Consider the following 19,032-nt stretch of genomic DNA (forward strand, 5'->3'; position numbering starts at 1 on the left):
CATTATATGCATTTATCCTAAAAAAAATCTCAGTTTAACATCACATATGTTGTCTGTTTACAAATGTGTAATGATAAAATCTTTGGATGGTTATGTAGCTAGTGTATTGCAAAGCCTTAGATAAGCTTTTCCAAGGCTTGATAAAAGAATAACCAGGTTGTGATGCCACTGCATAGCGCTGCGTTTTTGCACCCAGGTATGAGCTTGCTGTAACGTCTGACCACTTTGTTAGAAAGTGAAGTGCATTTGTGTGCTCAATGTTCACAGCTTCCTCCTATTGTTCCCCCCTTGCCTTTTAACACACATCTGCAAGACGCTCACACACATTGTCACCTTTCCACATTTCTCAGTGCTACTGCAGTGAGGAGGCACGTCTCCCTGGCCTACACACACTCACATCTCCATGGGGTTACTATAACACTTTATCTCAGTAAAAGGAAAACGTGATTTCAGTGCTTCGGTGTCGGCATTCTGTATGCATAGGGTGTGTTTACTCTCACAGACTTCACAGAGATGTATCATTGTTTGCAGGTTAGGAATAGTCTCTTTCATGTCTCTCTCTTTCATGTCACTGTACTCACCAACCTATAGAAAAGCAAGCTTTTTATTTGTGAGTCATTTTAGTCATGAGATTTCTTTGCCCATAGAAAATGCACATTCAACACTTTAAGTGCTATTAAATGCATGTCTGTTTTACATATTTCCAATTGTTATTTTGTGTGTATTTGGTTAGTAAGTTGCTGTGAAGCATGATTTTTTAATTGACCCACACCCCACATTTTCAAAGGCTATTTCACAAGGCTAAGGTTATTGTACTGACATGGGTCCACACTGTCCACCATTGATGCACGGTAACGGTCTGCTCCTCTCTTCTCTGCAGCTCCTCCAGTGTTCATAAACGTGCCACCAGTTTTTATGGAGCTCCTACTTGGAGAATCCCTCACTCTCAGCTGTGGTGCCCATGGCAACCCCACGCCCACTGTCACCTGGAGAAAGGACGATGACAAAGTGGAGTCACATGACAAGATTCAGGTGCCAATTTTTGAATTTACACTTGGGGACCAACTGATAAAATTTGTGAGTCACTATAAGGGGGAGGTTGCTGATAGTGAGGTTGAAGACAGTGAGGTTGAAGACAGTGACCACATCAGTACATTGAAATTATGTCAGTTATAGATAGATAGATATATAGTGGCTATATAGTGCTACTATATATCTATATATATCTACTATATAGATATATAGTGCTACTTCCTACACCTATAACTGTTTTGTAAATGAGAACGGGTAAATTTATACATTCAGATAGACCGGATCACACAAACCACTTCTGTCATTCACTTGCATCATTGTTGCTCAGGTGTTTGTGCTGAATTTCTTTTTTTCTCCTGGATGTTCAACTTCTCAGGTGGTCAATGCATCCTTGTCTTTGATGGGGGTTACCAGGGAGATGGCAGGAGTGTACAAGTGTCACGTGTCCAACTCTGAAGGAAACCTAACCCATATTACCCAGCTGCAGGTTAAAGGTCAGTGACCCTGTCTCATCCATGTGGGACAAGAACGCCAGTAATACTAATGAGCTCACTGGAGCTTAACCACATTCATTTGGCTCTGGAGACAATAAACCAACCTAGAGATGCAATGCATCATGGGCTAAATCTCTTAGCTCTCAGTCTTATCTTGGTGGTAAAAGGTATATTGGTGGCTATTATACTTTAATGCATGCATCATCTAAGGACAGAGTGACTTATATTGCAGGCTGCTTTCAAATTTACTAACTGAACAGTGCCACCTATTGTTGTTACTACTCAAGTACAGTGGTGAGTTTCTGACCTCAATCACCAAAGTTAATCTGTGCCCTTATATTAATTCTAAACACTTAAATTCTTAACATTCTTAAATGTGATGTTAAATATCTTACATGTTTTCTTGTTTAGTAAGATTTACAGAATTGAAGACTTCAGAACTTGACACTTCTTCCCTGGTTTCAAACAGGCCCTCCAGTCATCATCATTCCCCCAGAAGACACCACCATGAACATGTCCCAGGATGCATTTCTGCAGTGCCGAGCAGATGCATACCCATCCAACCTCACATATGAATGGTGGAAAGAAGGACAGAATGTCTATCATATTGAGTGAGATCTATACCTCCTCAGTAGAATATAGGAGTAAATGAATAGACCATGGTCATTTCAGTCAGTTTCCATCAGTACACATTAATCGCACTTCCAGAATTATGATGCACCATTGAAATTGTTATTTAGTTCAGTATTTGGCCCTAATCGCCACCTGTGAATCTAGGTTGCAGTCTGCAGTCAGTTTTTAGTAATCAACATATCCAAGCTATGTAGAAGCTATTTTACCGATGTTGCACTTGGAAGGTTTAATTGTCTTTGTAGTTTTAAACTTTTGTTTTGTCATTGGGCAGAGCAGCCCAAGATATTTATGTATTTTCTAAAACAGAAAAACAGACCAGTGTTTGACTTTCTGACTTCTTGTGCATATATCAATAGATCTCTGAAGTTACGAGTGAAGGTCCTAGTGGATGGCACCCTCGTAATCCCTAGTCTAATCCCAGAGGACTCAGGGAACTACACCTGCATACCCACCAATGGCCTTTTAACTCCACCCTCTGCCACTGCCTACCTCAAAGTGAAACGTGAGTGCTGTGTTTAGATGAGCCCCTGTGTTTGATCTGCTGCACAAGATTCAAGGAGGGAGTTTGGATGGTTATACCTTTGTTGATATGTAATCCACAACTTTCCAGTTTGCCACTGTCCTTCCTTCCTAGGTGTCCAAATTCAGTCTGTCTCTTTCATTCTTCTCAGATCCTGCACGGGTGGTGCGAATGCCCAGAGAGACCTACCTCCCAGTGGGCATGGGGGGAACAATTGTGTGCCCAGTCCAAGCCGAGCCCCCTATGCTGTATGTCAACTGGACCAAAGATGGACTCTCACTGGACCTAGCCCAGGTAGTGAGCGCAGCACCACTTCAGCCGTTACAAACTTTATTCCATAACAATGGAGTTTCACCTGTCTCTCTTGGCTGCCTAGTACCCAGGGTGGATAGTAAACTCAGAGGGTTCCGTGTTCATAACCACAGCCAATGATGATGCAGTAGGCGTATACACCTGCACTGCCTACAACAGCTATGGAACCATGGGCCAATCTGAGCCCACCAAAGTTATCCTGGAGGTATGGTGGAATTACTGAATAACTGTGCAACGTCTTTGTTATGGGAAAGTGAGCTTAAGCAATAACTTTCCTGCTTAACAATCCCTTTTCTTTACAGGATCCACCTTCTTTTCAGGTGTCCCCCAGGAGTGAGTACCTGCAAGAGGTTGGTAGAGACCTAATGATCTCCTGCGAAGCTTTTGGAGACCCATCTCCTAATATCACCTGGGTCAAGGTAAGTACCCTGTCTCTTAAGAAACAGAGACATAAAAAACACAAACACATCCAGAAATTTACCAAAGCCCTTTTTGTTTCCTTTTCTGAGGCACACATAGATCACTGATTATATACCACATTGCGGCTCATCCTCAGGATCAACCCATAATTTCTGACCTAATTTCTGTGCTTCAGATTGGTGTTCATCCTCGGTCTCCATATACTGTCTTATCCAACGGTTCTCTGGTCCTGCGTCCTCTAAGCAAAGACCACCAGGGAGCCTGGGAATGTCGTGCCACCAACCGTGTGGCCACAGTCAGCGTGGGTACCGTGGTGTTCGTGCTGGGTGAGTGTAGAACATAGCTTATATCCCCTTTTTGCAAGGCTGATGTGTCGGTTATAATAAGCACCAGGTAAAACAAGCACCAGGTATTAATTTCCTTACAGTCTTTTTAAACACATGGATCTTTGTCAGTGGCAGAGCAGTCAATTTAACTCTTTTACTGGACAGGCATGTATAGTGTGTAACAATGTTTGCTCCCCTGTGGGGAACTGGGATTCAATCTCTGTCTATATGTGTTTTGTGCTATACCAATAAGAGTCCTTGGGCAAGACTCCCTCTGTAACATTATTAGAAATTCTGTGTTGCTCTAGGATAAGAGTGTCTGCCAAGTGTGTTAAATGGAGTTTTGATTGAATCTGTCTGGCAGGCACAAGTCCACATGTTGTCACTGCAGTCTCAGTGGATCCAGGGATGAACCATGCCAACGTATCCTGGGAGCCTGGCTTTGATGGAGGATATTCCCAGAAGTTTACCGTCTGGTCAGTGGTTAATTTTGGTCCAAGCTCTTCATCCTCATCTATGACATGAAAGTTTCCTGCAAGTTCCTGCTCAGTTGCTTTTGACCAACTTGTTGGTTTGTTTTTTGTCTATCTCGTGAGGTTGGTTAAAGTTTCACTTTGATATTGTGTGTCTTAGGGTGAAGCCCACTGCCAGAGGGAAACATGAATGGGCGTCTCTTGCTGTACCTGTATCCAAATCCAACCTCCTTGTAATGGATCTCCAAGCTGCTACCAGTTACCAGTTCTGCGTTCTGCCTCAGAACAAGCTGGGATCTGGCCCATTCAGTGAGATCATCACCACCAGGACACTGAGTCAGTATCAAAGCTTCCTTCATTAATGTACAGCATTTAATGAATTCAATGACACATAGTTTTCAATTACTCTGATCACCTTTGTTTTTTTTGTATCCAGGTCTGCCAACAGATCTGCCCACTGTAGTAACCACATTTGCAGCACTACTCCCTCCAACCTCTCTGTCAGTCAATCGAACAGCCATGGGGGTCCTGCTGCAGTGGACCGCACCCCCTCCTGAGTCACTTCCAATCACGGCCTTTGTGCTCCAGGCGAGGCAGGAGAAGAGCGAGTGGGTTACACTGGATGGAGCAATCAACATCAGTGTCACAGAAATGATTGTGCAGGGCTTGATAAGGGTAATTCCTCAACATGTTTCAGTAACATTACACAAAACTCACATGCAGCAGGATTCAACTAAAATAGGATCCTACTGATTTACTTTGGTGCTCTGTTTCCTAACGTAGGACTCTAACTATGATCTGCGACTGCTGTCTCGGAGAGGCCAAATAGTCAATGAGTCCAGCGAATTTGTCAGTATCTCCACTAAAGGTAAATAGCCATTATCAATCTTTTGCTGTAGGGTAATCATAATTGGTGTAATGTAATGTGTAATGTACTTAGTGTAATGACCTTTGATGACATTTCTATAATTTCCCACCAGACATCACACCTTTTATTACCTTCTAATTGCAACAGCTCTACTGCTAAGATATCGGCATATGCTCTGCAGGTATGGACATGTACCCAGCTCCCTCCAGCTCGCGGGCATTTGTTCCTGAGCCCCTGCTAGCTGGCATGATTGGGGGCGTGTGCTTCCTGTTTATGGCGATCGTCCTGTCACTGATAACAGCATGTGTCATGAGCCACAGGCGAGAGAGACGCGGACGAAAGAGACGGGAAGGTAAAGCATCAGAAGAGTGGAACAGTGCCATGGGCGGTGGAATATACACACACACACAACATCTCCTTTTGCTTCAGGGGTGGAAACACTACAAATAATATTTTGAGTAGGGTTTGACCATTTTCATGTCTACATTTGTAATCGCACCTCAGACTTTAGCATTGACACATTAATACAGACTTACTGCCTGCCCTTCATTGGCACTATTGTTGCACATGTTGAATTTATTTCTGTTAAGTTTGGTTTTGTCGTTTCATTGTGTAATGTGTAAACTCTGCCCCCCACCGTTTCAGATATCCCTTCTGCCTTCCAGAAGAGTCCATCCCCACAGTAAGTCTCCATCAGTACTGTGAAGTTTTCAAAGCCCATCATCAACACTTTAAGAAATATTAACGTAGGACAATTAAACAGGGTTTATTTCATTCATGCATTTGTCCAAAACATTTGACCATTTCAAATTTTCAGTTTTTGATCTTAGCCTATGTAAATACTGCCATTTTCATTTTTCAGATAATATCTGAAAAATACTCAGATAATATGCACATACACACATGCTCACTGGCCATCTGAAGAGATTTTGTTTTTATTATAAAAGTGTTTTTCCATCACAAACACAAGCATAATTTCCTGTCATACTGATATTGTTTTTTACACATTTTTTACAAATGTGGATCTTTCTACTAACTCTTAATTTGTACCCATGCTTTTTCTCCATTTAGAGCTTGTTCACCCACTGACAGTCCCGATAGCGTGCTGAAGATGAAGCTGTGCCCGCCCCTGATCTTCTTCCCCATGTCTTCTTCCTCTGACCGCTCAGACCACTCCTCCTTCGATAAGGGCAGCCATAGCGAGTACCAGGAGCAGAAGAAACAGCTCCTTTCCTCATCCTCCCCTCCTCCGCGCTATGCTCTTTTTGAGAGCCACCTTGGTTGCTCCCCATCCCAGACTTCAGCCATCGAGTCCATATCCAGAGGTCCTGATGGTCGTTTCATTGTCCAGCCACAACCAGAGGATTCAACATCAACACACTTTAAAAAGACCTTTAGAAAGGAATTTCCCCAGTCCCCAGGCAAAAGCAGTGCTGGAGAGGGCAACAGCGGCTCTTTCAGAGACTCTCCCAAATCCAGCACATTTAAGCCAGAGAAGAATGCAAGACAGGAATCACCTTCAAGGATGATTTTGGACTTGGCAGAGCCTGAGAGACTCCCACAGTCCCCAGGCAGGGTAAAGGCCATGGCCAGAAATCTCTCCCGCCATGGCTGCTTTTATACAGATGATGAACAGGGCTGCTCCGAGGCTCTTCTGGAGAGGACCAGCCACTATTCAGACTGCAGTGAAAATAGGACTCATGATACGCTGAAGACGTTCTCCGACACAAACCATAGGGAAGATATCTTCCCCAGCCTAACCAAGAAGGAGCTGCAACATGCTGGTTACAAACCTATGAACACAGCCAGTCAGCTAACTGAACCCAGCACCATAGTTTCTCAGTTAGGAAGTGAGCAAGAGAGTGACAACCTTAGTAGGTGTCTGAGCTTGGTGAAGGAGCGGGAAAAGATGAAGAGGGAATTGGAGGGCTACACAACCACCCAAAGGGCAGGGGAGCAGAAAAAAGAGCAAATGCATGCTAAGTCCACCAGTCCTTTGAGAAGATGGGCAGGGGTTGAATCAGAGGAGCTTACATGGAAACCTCAGGACGTCCAGCTCCGTCAAAAAATCCAAAAACCGAACAGCCTGGCCCAACGTGTTTCAGAGTACCGGCACGGCTGTTATTTTGGCAACACCAGTAGTCCCATGGAGAGGCTACTCCCCTCCTCATCTTCTTGCTTTCAATGGGATATCAGCCCTGTGACCTCACCTGCTAGCCAAGTTGCTGTAGATAGCCTCTCAGGGGGAAATGCATCTCTTTCCCTGACAACAGACACACATCAAAGAGGGATGACAACTGCAGATAACTCAGCAGCAAGAGACTTCTCAAGTTCACCAGTCACACAGTACACTTCCTTGTCACTATCTTATCCTACAGTGGATAGTTTTTCTCCATGTGGACCCATCCTGTCCAAGACACAGGCCACATGTTCAGAAAGTCCAATGGAAAAGGAACAGGAGCTTTCATGCTCAAGGACTCTGACAAAGAAAGACTGGATGAAGGACAGAGAAACTGATACACAATCAACTGTGTCTAGATTCTCGTGTCCTACTCCCTCTAGTCCAGAAAGAGAAGCAATCCCTGATCATGATTACTCCAAACAAAACACTCACAGAGAGAAGATGAAGCTTGATCAACAAGGAACTTTGAGACACAGTCCTTCTGGGTGTTCTACTCTTCCCTACGATCATCAGAAAGCTGTAGCCAAAGTGAAGCTGGGAGATGGTGAGAGCACAGCTGGCGATGAGCCCGGTTCCTCATCTCTGCAGCTTGTGGAACAAAAGGAGGGTGTCAGGGCACGCTCCCGCAAGAGTGACAAATGTGTCTTCAGCGACAGTCCTAGCTGCATTTCTCCTTTGACCATTCTTGAAAACGAGGGGGAGAGTGATCATTCCAGTCTCTCCATTGAGAGATTATCAGACTCACTAAAACCCAAAATGATTCCCCAGCCTGCCAGGCTATCTCCTTTGCAAACCAGTGCCATCTTGGAGTACTTGAGCCTGCCATGCTTCATTGAGATGAGTGTAGATGAGCCTGCTGAAGAAAGTCAACCCTCAAAATCTACCTGGCCCAGCTCAGAGCCAGAGAACTGTGCTCTGTCAAGAGAAGAGCCTGATGTGGTCCCTAAGAACTGGGTGACTCATGGTCAAGACCATTTGGAGGCTAATGATAGCACTCAAAAAAGAGTTTTGGTAGACAGTAAGTCTATTCCTGTAGTTATTCCTCTGGGACATTCTAAATCAGAAGTTGTGCCTAGTTTAAAGCTCCCTTCAGAGATTTTATACAAAGATGCAAGTGTAAAATCAGGGTCCTTAGAAGCAAATATAAGTGTAGCACAAGATTTAGCTCATGATGTCAGGAGTCCTCAACTATTGCTCTCTCAAAAGAGCCCAAGTTCAGTTAAACGACAGTCCACTGAGTTGAACCCAGTTCAGACTTTAGTGAGTACTGCTAACAGTGCAGTGACAGTAGTCTCTGATAGTCCCATTCAAACGGGAAGTTTTGGAAAATCTTCATCAAAAGAATCTCAACTATCTCAGACTCGGGATAACAGGACTAACAAAATAGCTTCACGGATCTCTCAAGCTCCCATGCCATTTATGAAGAAATCTGTCAGCATTGGTGCATGTAGGACACTCTCAGGCGTGAGTCAGCACCATCCATTTATGAAGAAGTCCATTAGTTTAGGCTCTCAAAAGTGGGAGCATTATGAAAGCCCTAGGCCTTATGTCTCTGAGACCTGTTACAGAGATGAGTTTCCCCCTCAAGCTGTAAGAGACAAGGCCTACGGTTTGAGTCACAAACCTTCAAATTTTTACTTGGGACCTGGTCACTCATGGCAAGGGCCAGTGCCCTTTCAACCACTCAGTAACCTTAATCTGCAACGATCTCACTACAGTGAGAGATCAACCATGATCCCCTACCCCTACCTCACACATACACATGGACCGCCAGTACTAGATCAACCAAAACTAATGGAACCCCGTGGACAAGACTCTGATCAACACAGACAGGCCACAGTCTTTCCAGGGTCTTCCAGGTGTCCACTGTCATATCGAGAGACCCTCAGGTCAGTCCAACATAAGTATGTCCCACTGGATCCCACTCGGATCATTGGCCCACATAGACCAGTTGCAAGGGGGGGCTATCTTTCTCCTGTGGACTCTAGAAAAGGTCCTGAGAGGCCTTTCTTACCCAGAGGTTACAGCTGGCCTTCACCCTACCAACCAGCTATTCTGCCACGGGGGCATGAAGGTCAGAGAGAGGTATATGGATGGGTGGGCAGGGGCAGGTCCTGCACAGATGTAGATGGTCAAGACAATAGAGCAGAGCCTGGGCGGGCCAGTTATGCCAGCCAGAGCAGTGGCAGGGGGAGTGTGGGAACTTATGGGCATGGACACCTCCGCCAGTCTCTCTCCACCACTCCCACCTTACTGAGCTCTCCAGAAACTACCGAGGAGAGTGAGAGGCACAAAGCAGAATTGGACCTTCAAGAGCGGAGGTCAGCAAGGTGAAGCTGACACACACAAGCTGACACACAAATATATCACTAAAGAAGGACTGTGATCGTTGTCTATTTCTAATTCCACCATAGCTCATATTCCATATTAGCCCATTCATGTCATTTGCATGTCTTATGGTGTGTAATGTATCTGTATGCAGAAGGAATACATCAGTAGATGAGAGTTATGAGTGGGATGCCACTGAGTTGGAGCAGGCAGGTGTAGGGCGAGGACGGGGGCTCAGGCGAAACTGGCTCCCTATCAATGCAGGCCCGCAGGTCCAAAAAGGTAAGAGTCTGACTATGAGCCCCTCAGCTATATGCTCGAGCCCCTAGGTATTGGTGAGATTTGTGACCTTTGACCTCATGGTACCCTCTTTCCCCCTCTCATTATCCTCTCCACTCCTCTTTGCTTAGGCCCACACTCTTCCATCAGTGTTCCTCTGGTCTCCCATCCTCCCGTACATGATTACACTCGCTCACTAAGTGAGGCACGCTTCAATGCCCTGAGGCAGGAGTTTCAGGAGTACCGCAGAACTAAGGAATTTTGCTCCCGAGATCCCTGCTTACCCCCTGATCCTGACTCCGATTCAGGCTCTGCCCTACTCTAAGAACCCCACTTTGGACAGTTACCCTCCACTGACCACTCCTTCTGTAATCAGTGACATGTTCTAAAGATAGCTGACATTGTCTGCATTGATGGGTTTTTGTTATGCATATGGTGACCATTAGAAGAAATTAAGTGTTAAGCATATTTGTTTTGTGTTTCAGAACTTTCAAAGGAAGGAGAAAATAGCTTTTAAGTACAATCGTGCCCTCACAATAGGCTCTGACTGGGAATACGTATGCGGAGCATAGAAGTCTAATACTTGGACCTAAAGAAGAACTTTCTGAATTTTGAACTTTTGAGAGATGATGAATGTGCAACAGCAGGAAAAGTGCATATATATATATATATATATATATATATATATATATATATATATATATATATATATATATATATGCTGTAGCTTGTTTGTTTTGTTAGGGTTCACACACGTAGTGTGGGAAACCTATTGTAATTGCTCAGATTTTTCACATTTGTTTTGTTTTTTATCTTGTTTAATTGCTCAGGTGCATTTTATAAAACTGATAATGCTGGATCTTCCAAGGATTATTTTTTGTCCTGTATATCAGCAAATTCAGAATGTTCCACAGTAAACAGATTAAAATGCTGTCTCATGAGGTATGGTTTACCAAAAGTACTCAGATAATGTGTACTTCGAGATGGATTTTCACTGTGAGACTTGTTGAGGAGTTTTGATGAAGAAATTATTAGAGTATTAAAGTATTTGTCAGTACTTTGCCTAAACCAAAATACCACTGAAACCACTGTGGCGATACAACATAGGAGTGTGCTTGGACAATCAAGTTTTAGTTTAAAAAACCAGAAATGTTTTTACTTGCCTCCAGTGTCATTGGACACGTGGAATGACTGTAGATTGAGTCTGTTCAGAATAATATCTGCTGGTTAATTCACTGCATTGTGAACCAGGGAAGCTTTAAGTTGTTAATAACCACTTATGTTAACTAAATTGTTACATCCTCAGGGTGTACATGTATGCGTAATCCGATCTAAGAGTGGTTTCCAAAAACATATGCTTTTACAACTATAAATGTTAAAAGGATGTCTGAAATTTTTTTGTGTAGGCCTAATTCTTTAATGTATATAATCATCCTTTGTTAAATTTAATTATGAACAAACAGAATAAGCTATTGATATACCATCAAATTTAAACTTTAATAACTTCACATGACGAGACTATCAGAATGTGTATAATGGTTTGTTTTTGTTTTGGAGAAACATTTGCTTATGGAGACACACTTGAGAGATTAAAAAGGATTAACTACATTATCTATTATCAAACCTTATGTAAGTTCTTTAAGCAAATGGATTTTTCTCTGTTTGCTAAAGCCAGGACAGCTTAAAAACGTCAATAAAGAATTGCAGGACTTTTCTGCCCAAGAACCAGCTCTTCTGAAAACACTGTAAACATACATACAATGCAAACTCGTTTGTCCACCCATTGCAACGATGCCTTGCATTTTCACTGTTACATTCAACTTTACATTTAGCTTGCTAAAAAGTAGTAGTTTATACATTCATCTTATTGTGCCTTTGTATGCTACAAGTAGATATATGCATGTGACAAAGTTCAGCATCAGACATGCACTGTAATTTTTTTCAAGACCTGCCTGATATGTTTGTCAGCATAAAGTTTATCTGTGTTGTATTGCTTATAACACTGCTAGTAAGCCACACTACCAGTTTACTTGTATAGTTTATGTTGAACTTCATCGATCCACAATGTCACCTACACCTATAGTTTTACTACATTACCTATATTCCTTTCTTTTTTTAACAAAATGTTGATTTTACACTAGGAATTTAGTTAACATTTGTGTATATTTACATATTTACTTCCAAACTAGAGTAAAGCACATTGATGCACTGCAGAGTTTACGTGCACATCTCCAGGGAAATGTGAAGAGCCCGATGCATCGCTAGTGATATATGTCTTGTTGCTCATTGTCAGTCTAGTTTATGTCAGTATTTTGTATATACAATATTTTGTTAAGAATGTCTCTTTTTTTAGTTGTTTTCCAAACTTTTTATAATTGTTTTTACTTGTAAGAAAGAAATCTTATATTTAAGATACTGCTGTAAATTTTGTAAAACATTCAGGTTGTTTGGACTATTTGGAAGATGATTTTCAAGTTTTGTACAAATTGGTTAAAAATATGTTGTTATATTTAAATTTCATCAATGTTGTTATTTTTCTATGTTTTAATTAAATAAATTTATTTACTGAACATTTAATATATAATTCATTATCATACATCATACATTTTTTTCTTTAGATTCTCAGTGGAAGAGCCTCATATCATACAGAAATAAACAGCACCCAAACAGACACTTTCACTTTCTTTCATGCCATGACATGCCAGTCAATCAGATGTCCTTCCAGTGTCTGAGGTATACATTTGTATAACAGACATGCACTGCATTGTTTTGCTTATTTTATTTGCTCTTTGTATGCCTACATAATAGCAGGTTCGGGTCAACCTAAAATTTCAGAACATCAAGCCTTGCCTACCATGTTGCTCAAAAGACTCACTTTGAGGTCATGTGCAACACATGCTTGACCATGTTTCCAATGCCATCAAAGATGTAGTGGTAGTGGTAGTTCGTCTCCCACATAAAGGTTGGTGTGCTGACCACCTTGTTCTTTTTGTCCACGTAGGCCTCGTGCAAGACTGTGTTAAGAAAGAACTAAGATATGAAGCTGAGAAAACAAAATATCAAGCAACAAAAACATCAATATTGGAAATGTCATAGAACTTAGTTTATCAACTTCATTCACTTTTATGGTTAAAATAAGAACAAGAACATGCACCTTGAAACCTCTGTCTAGACACTGAAAGAACAAAATCCCATGTCTTATATTTATATCATAAGGCTCAATTCATTTCATTCCCGTCAACATATCTGTCTTTGTCCTTCCCTCTCTATCCCCCAAGTGTATTAATACACTTACTGAGCCTTTTGATCTCAATTAAAAATGTACTCACAGATACTGTTAATTTCAAATGTAACTAACTTGTGTGATGGCGCTCAAGTCCTCACAGGCGTGCAGATGCAGTGTGTAATAGAAGGGCTGCTACAGGGCACCGCAGGAGAGGGACTGGAGAAGGTTAGTTCACGGAATAGCAGCTTTGTTTTGGGGATGTACGTGGGGTTGCTCTGATGCATTTCACATGGCCCTGTTGTAAAACAAGACCGCAGACCCAGATCCCTGATCTGGAAGAAAACGGTGGTGTTCAGTAGGACTGGAGGTATGCAGGGGTTTTGTGTTTGGCCATTCACCCCAGGGCATGTGATTAATACATGTACTGATACAGAATTGCTTTCTAAGGTAAATAAAGAATGTGACATGCAAACATTTCAGATGTCTCAGACTGACTTTATTTGAAACATTTCCATGTAACTGTACAGCATTTCCAAGTCTCTTAAGCTAGGAACTGAAAATTAAATATCTAAATAACATCAGAGGACTCAGAGTCTTCTGAAGAACATATAAAACTGATCTATGCTGAACCATAACGGTTCAATTTTATTACAAGTTTTAAAAAGACATCACCATTTCCATTTTCCTCAGGTGCATCTGAGTCCTCTGGTGCATCTGAGTCATCATCCTCTTCCTCAGTCATCCTCTTCCTCATAATCATTCACATCTAGGCCTTCGTTTTCCTCCAGAGCGGCCTGCTGCTCCTCCAGGGCGGCCTTCAGGGCCTGCTCCTCCTCCACGCTGGGGTCCACAGCCTCCGTCACCTCGGGCCCACTCGGGTACTCGGTCTGCGGTGGGGGTGGCACGGCCGGGGTGTAGCCTTCAACAACGGCCACTCAAATGCATCCACTGTCAACTACGTCTTCTCAACTGCATCCACTCAACTGAGTCCTCTCAACTGCGTCCTCTCAACCTGCGTCCGCTCAAAAGCGTCCGCTCACTTGCGTCCACTCAACTGTGTCCTCTCACCTGCGTCCACTCACCTGCGTACTCTCAACAGTGTCCACTCAACATCGTTCGATCGCCTGAGTCCTCTCAACTGCGTACTCTCACCTGCATACTCTCAACTGCGTCCTCTCACCTGCATCCACTCAACTGCGTACTCTCTCCTGCATCCACTCAACTGCGTCCTCTCACCTGCGTATTCTCAACAGTGTCCTCTAACCTGCGTCCACTCAATAGGTGATCGAACGCTGTTGAGCAGACGCAGGTGAGTGGACGCAGGTGAGTGGACACTGTTGAGAGGACGCAGGTGAGAGGATGCAGGTTAAGTGGACGCAGTTGAGAGTACGCAGTTGAGTGGAGGCAATTGAGTGGACGCAGGAGAGAGTATGCAGTTGAGAGTATGCTATTGAGTGGACGCAGGAGAGAGTACTCAGTTGAGTGGACACTGTTGAGCAGACGCTGTTGAGTGGATGCAGTTGAGTGGACGCAGGTGAGAGGACGCAGTTGAGTGGATGCAGATGAGAAGACGCAGGTAAGAGTACGCAGTTGAGAGGACGCAGTTGAGTGGACGCAGGAGAGAGTATTCAGTTGAGTGGATGCTGTTGAGTGGACATTGTTGAGCGTACACAGGAGAGTACGCAGGTGACAGGACACAGTTGAGTGGACGCAGGTGATCGAACGCTGTTGAGCCAACGATGTTGAGTGGACGCAGTTGAGAGGACATAGGAGAGAGTACGCAGTTGAGTGGACGCAGTTGAGAGGACGCAGGTGAGAGTACGCAGTTGAGTGGACGCAGGAGAAAGAACGCAGGTCAGAGGATGCAGGTGAGCAGACGCTGTTGAGCGGACGATGTTGAGTGGATGCAGTTGAGAGGACATAGGAGAGAGTACGCAGTTGAAAGTACACAGGTAAGAGTAAGCAGGTGAGAGTACGCAGGTGAGAGGATGCAGTTGAGAGTTTCGTAGGTGAGAGGATGCATGTGAGAGGACGCTGGTTAGAGGACGCAATTGAGAGTATGCAGTTGAGTGTACGCAGGTGATCGAACGCTGTTGAGCGGACGCAGGTGAGAGGATGCTCTGGAGTGGACGCTGTTGAGTGGACGCAGGTGAGTGGAGGCAGGTGAGAGGATGCAGGTGAGAGTACGCAGGTGAGAGTACGCAATTGAGTGGACGCTGTTGAGTGGACACAGGACAGAGTACGCAGGTGAGAGTACGCAGGTGAGCGGACGCAGGTGAGAGGACGCTGTTGAGTGTGTCTAATCGCCCGCATCCTCTCACCTACGTCCGCTCTCCTGGGTCCGCGCAACAGTGTCCACTAAACTGCGTACTCTCAACTGCGTACTCTCACCTGTGTCCGCTGACCTGCATCCTCTCACCTGTGTCCACTCAACCACGTCCTCCCACCTGTGTACTCTCTCCTGCGTCCACTCAATGGTGACCTCTCTCCTGTATCCACTCAACTGAGTACTCTCAACTGCGTATTCTCTCCTGCGTCCATTCAACTGAGTAATCTCTTCTGTGTCCATTCAACTGTGTCCACTCAACTGAGTACTCTCAACTGCGTAGTCTCTCCTGTGTCCACTCAACAGCGTTTGCTCAACTGAGTACTCTCTCCTGCATCCACTCAACTGAGTACTCTCAACTGCATACTCTCTCCTGAGTCCACTCAACAGTGTCCTCTCTCCTGTGTCCACTCAACAGAGTCCACTCAACTGGGTACTCACCTGCGTACTCACCTGCATACTCTTTCCTGTGTCCACAGCGTCTGCTCAACTGAGTACTCTCTCCTGCGTCCACTCAACTAAGTACTCTCAACTGCGTACTCTGTCCTGTGTCCATTCAACTGTGTCCACTCAACTGAGTACTCTCTCTTGAATCCACTGAACAGCATCCACTCAACTGAATGCTCTCTCCTGCGTCCATTCAACTGCGTCCGCTCAACTTAGTACTCTCTCCTGCGTCCACTCAACTGAGTACTCTCTCCTGCGTCCATTCAACTGAGTCCTCTCACCTGCGTAATCTCAAATACTTACTCACCTGCATACTCTATCCTGTGTCCACTCAACAGCGTCTGCTCAACTGAGTACTCTCTCCTGCGTCCATTCAACTGCGTCCGCTCAATTGAGTACTGTCTCCTGCGTCCACTCAACTGAGTACTCTCTCCTGCGTCCATTCAACTGCGTCCTCTCACCTGTGTAATCTCAAATACTTACTCACCTGCGTACTCTCTCCTGAGTCCATTCAACTGTGTCCACTCAAATGAGTACTCTCTCCTGCGTCCACTCAACTGAGTACACTCTCCTGCATCCATTCAACTGTGTCCACTCAACTGAGTACTCTCAACTGCGTACTCTCTCCTGTGTCCACTCAACAGTGTCTGCTCAACTGAGTACTCTTTCCTGCGTCGACTCAACTGAGTACACTCAATGGCGTACTCTCTCCTGCGTCCATTCAACTGTGTACATTCAAATGAGTACTCTCTCCTGCGTCCATTCAACTGAGTACTGTCTCCTGCGTCCACTCAACTGAGTACTCTCTACTGTGTCCACTCAACGGACTACTCTCTCCTGCATCCCTTCAACTGTGTCCTCTCACCTGCGTAATCTTAAATACTTACTCACCTGCATACTCTCTCCTGTGTCCACTAAACAGCGTCTGCTCAACGGAGAACTCTTTCCTGCGTCGACTCAACTGAGTACTGTCTCCTGCGTCCACTCAACTGAGTACTCTCTACTGTGTCCACTCAACTGACTACTCTCTCCTGCATCCATTCAACTGTGTCCTCTCACCTGCGTAATCTTAAATACTTACTCACCTGCATACACTCTCCTGTGTCCACTCAACAGCGTCTGCTCAACGGAGAACTCTTTCCTGCGTCGACTCAACTGAGTACTCTCAATGGCGTACTCTCTCCTGCGTCCACTCAACTGAGTACTCTCTCCTGCGTCCATTCAACTGTGTCCTCTCACCTGCGTAATCTTAAATACTTACTCACCTGCATACTCTCTCCTGTGTCCACTCAACAGCGTCTGCTCAACTGAGTACTGTCTCCTGCGTCCACTCATCTGAGTACTCTCTCCTGTGTCCATTCAACTGCATTCGCTCAAATCAGTACTCTAAACTGCGTACTCTCTCCTGTGTCCACTCAACAGCATCCTCTCACCTGCGTAATCTCAAATGCTTACTCACCTGCATACTCTCTCCTGCGTCCATTCAACTGCGTCCGCTCAACTGAGTACTCTCAACTGCGTACTCTCTCCTGTGTCCACTCAACAAGGTTCTCTCACCTGCGTAATCTCAAATGCTTACTCACCTGCATACTCTCTCCCGTGTCCACTCAACAGCGTCTGCTCAACTGAGAACTCTCCTGCGTCGAGTCAACTGAGTACTCTCAATGGCATACTCTCTCCTGCGTCCATTCAACTGTGTACATTTAAATGAGTACTCTCTCCTGCGTCGATTCAACTGCGTCCGCTCAATTGAGTACTGTCTCCTGCGTCCACTCAACTGAGTACTCTCTCCTGCGTCCATTCAACTGTGTCCTCTCACCTGCATAATCTTAAATACTTACTCACCTGAATACTCTCTCCTGTGTCCACTCAACAGCGTCTGCTCAACTGAGTACTGTCTCCTGCGTCGACTCATCTGAGTACTCTCTCCTGTGTCCATTCAACTGCGTTCGCTCAAATGAGTACTCTAAACTGCATACTCTCTCCTGTGTCCACTCAACAGCGTCCTCTCACCTGCGTAATCTCAAATGCTTACTCACCTGCATCCTCTCTCCTGTGTCCACTCAACAGCGTCTGCTCAACTGAGTACTCTTTCCTGCGTCGACTCAACTGAGTACTCTCAATGGCGTACTCTCTCCTGCGTCCATTCAACTGTGTACATTCAAATGAGTACTCTCTCCTGCGTCCATTCAACTGAGTACTGTCTCCTGCGTCCACTCAATTGAGTACTCTCTCCTGTGTCCACTCAACTGAGTACTCTCTCCTGCGTCCATTCAACTGTGTCCTCTCACCTGTGTAATCTCAAATGCTTACTCACCTGCATACTCTCTCCTGTGTCCACTCAACAGCGTCTGCTCAACTGAGTACTATTTCCTGCGTCGACTCAACTGAGTACTCTCAATGGCGTACTCTCTCCTGCGTCCATTCAACTGTGTACATTCAAATGAGTACTCTCTCCTGCGTCCATTCAAATGCGTCCGCTCAATTGAGTACTGTCTCCTGCGTCCACTCAACTGAGTACTCTCTCCTGCGTCCACTCAACTGAGTACTCTCTCCTGCGTCCATTCAACTGTGTCCTCTCACCTGCGTAATCTTAAATACTTACTCACCTGCATACTCTCTCCTGTGTCCACTCAACAGCGTCTGCTCAACTGAGTACTGTCTCCTGCGTCCACTCAACTGAGTACTCTCTCCTGCGTCCATTCAACTGAGTCCGCTCAACTGAGTACTCTCAACTGCGTACTTTTTCCTGTGTCCACTCAACAAGGTTCTCTCACCTGCGTAATCTCAAATGCTTACTCACCTGCATACTCTCTCCTGTGTCCACTCAACAGTGTCTGCTCAACTGAGAACTCTTTACTGCGTCGACTCAACTGAGTACTCTCAATGGCGTACTCACTCCTGCGTCCATTCAACTGTGTACATTCAAATGAGTACTCTTTCCTGCGTCCATTCAAATGCGTCCGCTCAATTGAGTACTGTCTCCTGCGTCCACTCAACTGAGTACTCTCTCCTGCGTCCATTCAACTGTGTCCTCTCACCTGCGTAATCTTAAATACTTACTCACCTGAATACTCTCTCCTGTGTCCACTCAACAGCGTCTGCTCAACTGAGTACTGTCTCCTGCGTCCACTCATCTGAGTACTCTCTCCTGTGTGCTTTCAAC

General features: G+C 44.7%; 1 protein-coding gene across 3 annotated transcripts in view; it reads left to right on the forward strand.

Annotated features, from left to right (window-relative positions):
• Positions 1-12,388, forward strand: part of igsf9b (immunoglobulin superfamily, member 9b) — a 31,312-nt gene extending 18,924 nt beyond the window's left edge. For 2 of the 3 annotated variants that reach the window (XM_077003575.1, XM_077003574.1), the window contains 17 exons: positions 881-1,032; positions 1,409-1,526; positions 1,996-2,137; positions 2,516-2,661; positions 2,831-2,973; positions 3,056-3,196; positions 3,294-3,410; positions 3,587-3,737; positions 4,102-4,213; positions 4,371-4,546; positions 4,647-4,885; positions 4,994-5,078; positions 5,260-5,430; positions 5,724-5,760; positions 6,150-9,590; positions 9,743-9,870; positions 9,999-12,387. In XM_077003575.1, the coding sequence (XP_076859690.1) occupies positions 881-1,032; positions 1,409-1,526; positions 1,996-2,137; positions 2,516-2,661; positions 2,831-2,973; positions 3,056-3,196; positions 3,294-3,410; positions 3,587-3,737; positions 4,102-4,213; positions 4,371-4,546; positions 4,647-4,885; positions 4,994-5,078; positions 5,260-5,430; positions 5,724-5,760; positions 6,150-9,590; positions 9,743-9,870; positions 9,999-10,192 (5,693 nt within the window). In that variant the 3' untranslated portion in view covers positions 10,193-12,387. Of the gene's footprint in view, positions 1-880; positions 1,033-1,408; positions 1,527-1,995; positions 2,138-2,515; positions 2,662-2,830; positions 2,974-3,055; positions 3,197-3,293; positions 3,411-3,586; positions 3,738-4,101; positions 4,214-4,370; positions 4,547-4,646; positions 4,886-4,993; positions 5,079-5,259; positions 5,431-5,723; positions 5,761-6,149; positions 9,591-9,742; positions 9,871-9,998 lie in introns of all 3 variants that reach the window. The other variant, XM_077003576.1, reaches the window with a different exon arrangement.
• The last annotated feature ends 6,644 nt before the right edge of the window (positions 12,389-19,032 follow it).

Source organism: Brachyhypopomus gauderio, chromosome 4, assembly GCF_052324685.1.
Source record: "Brachyhypopomus gauderio isolate BG-103 chromosome 4, BGAUD_0.2, whole genome shotgun sequence".
NCBI classification, from domain to species: Eukaryota; Metazoa; Chordata; class Actinopteri; order Gymnotiformes; family Hypopomidae; genus Brachyhypopomus; species Brachyhypopomus gauderio.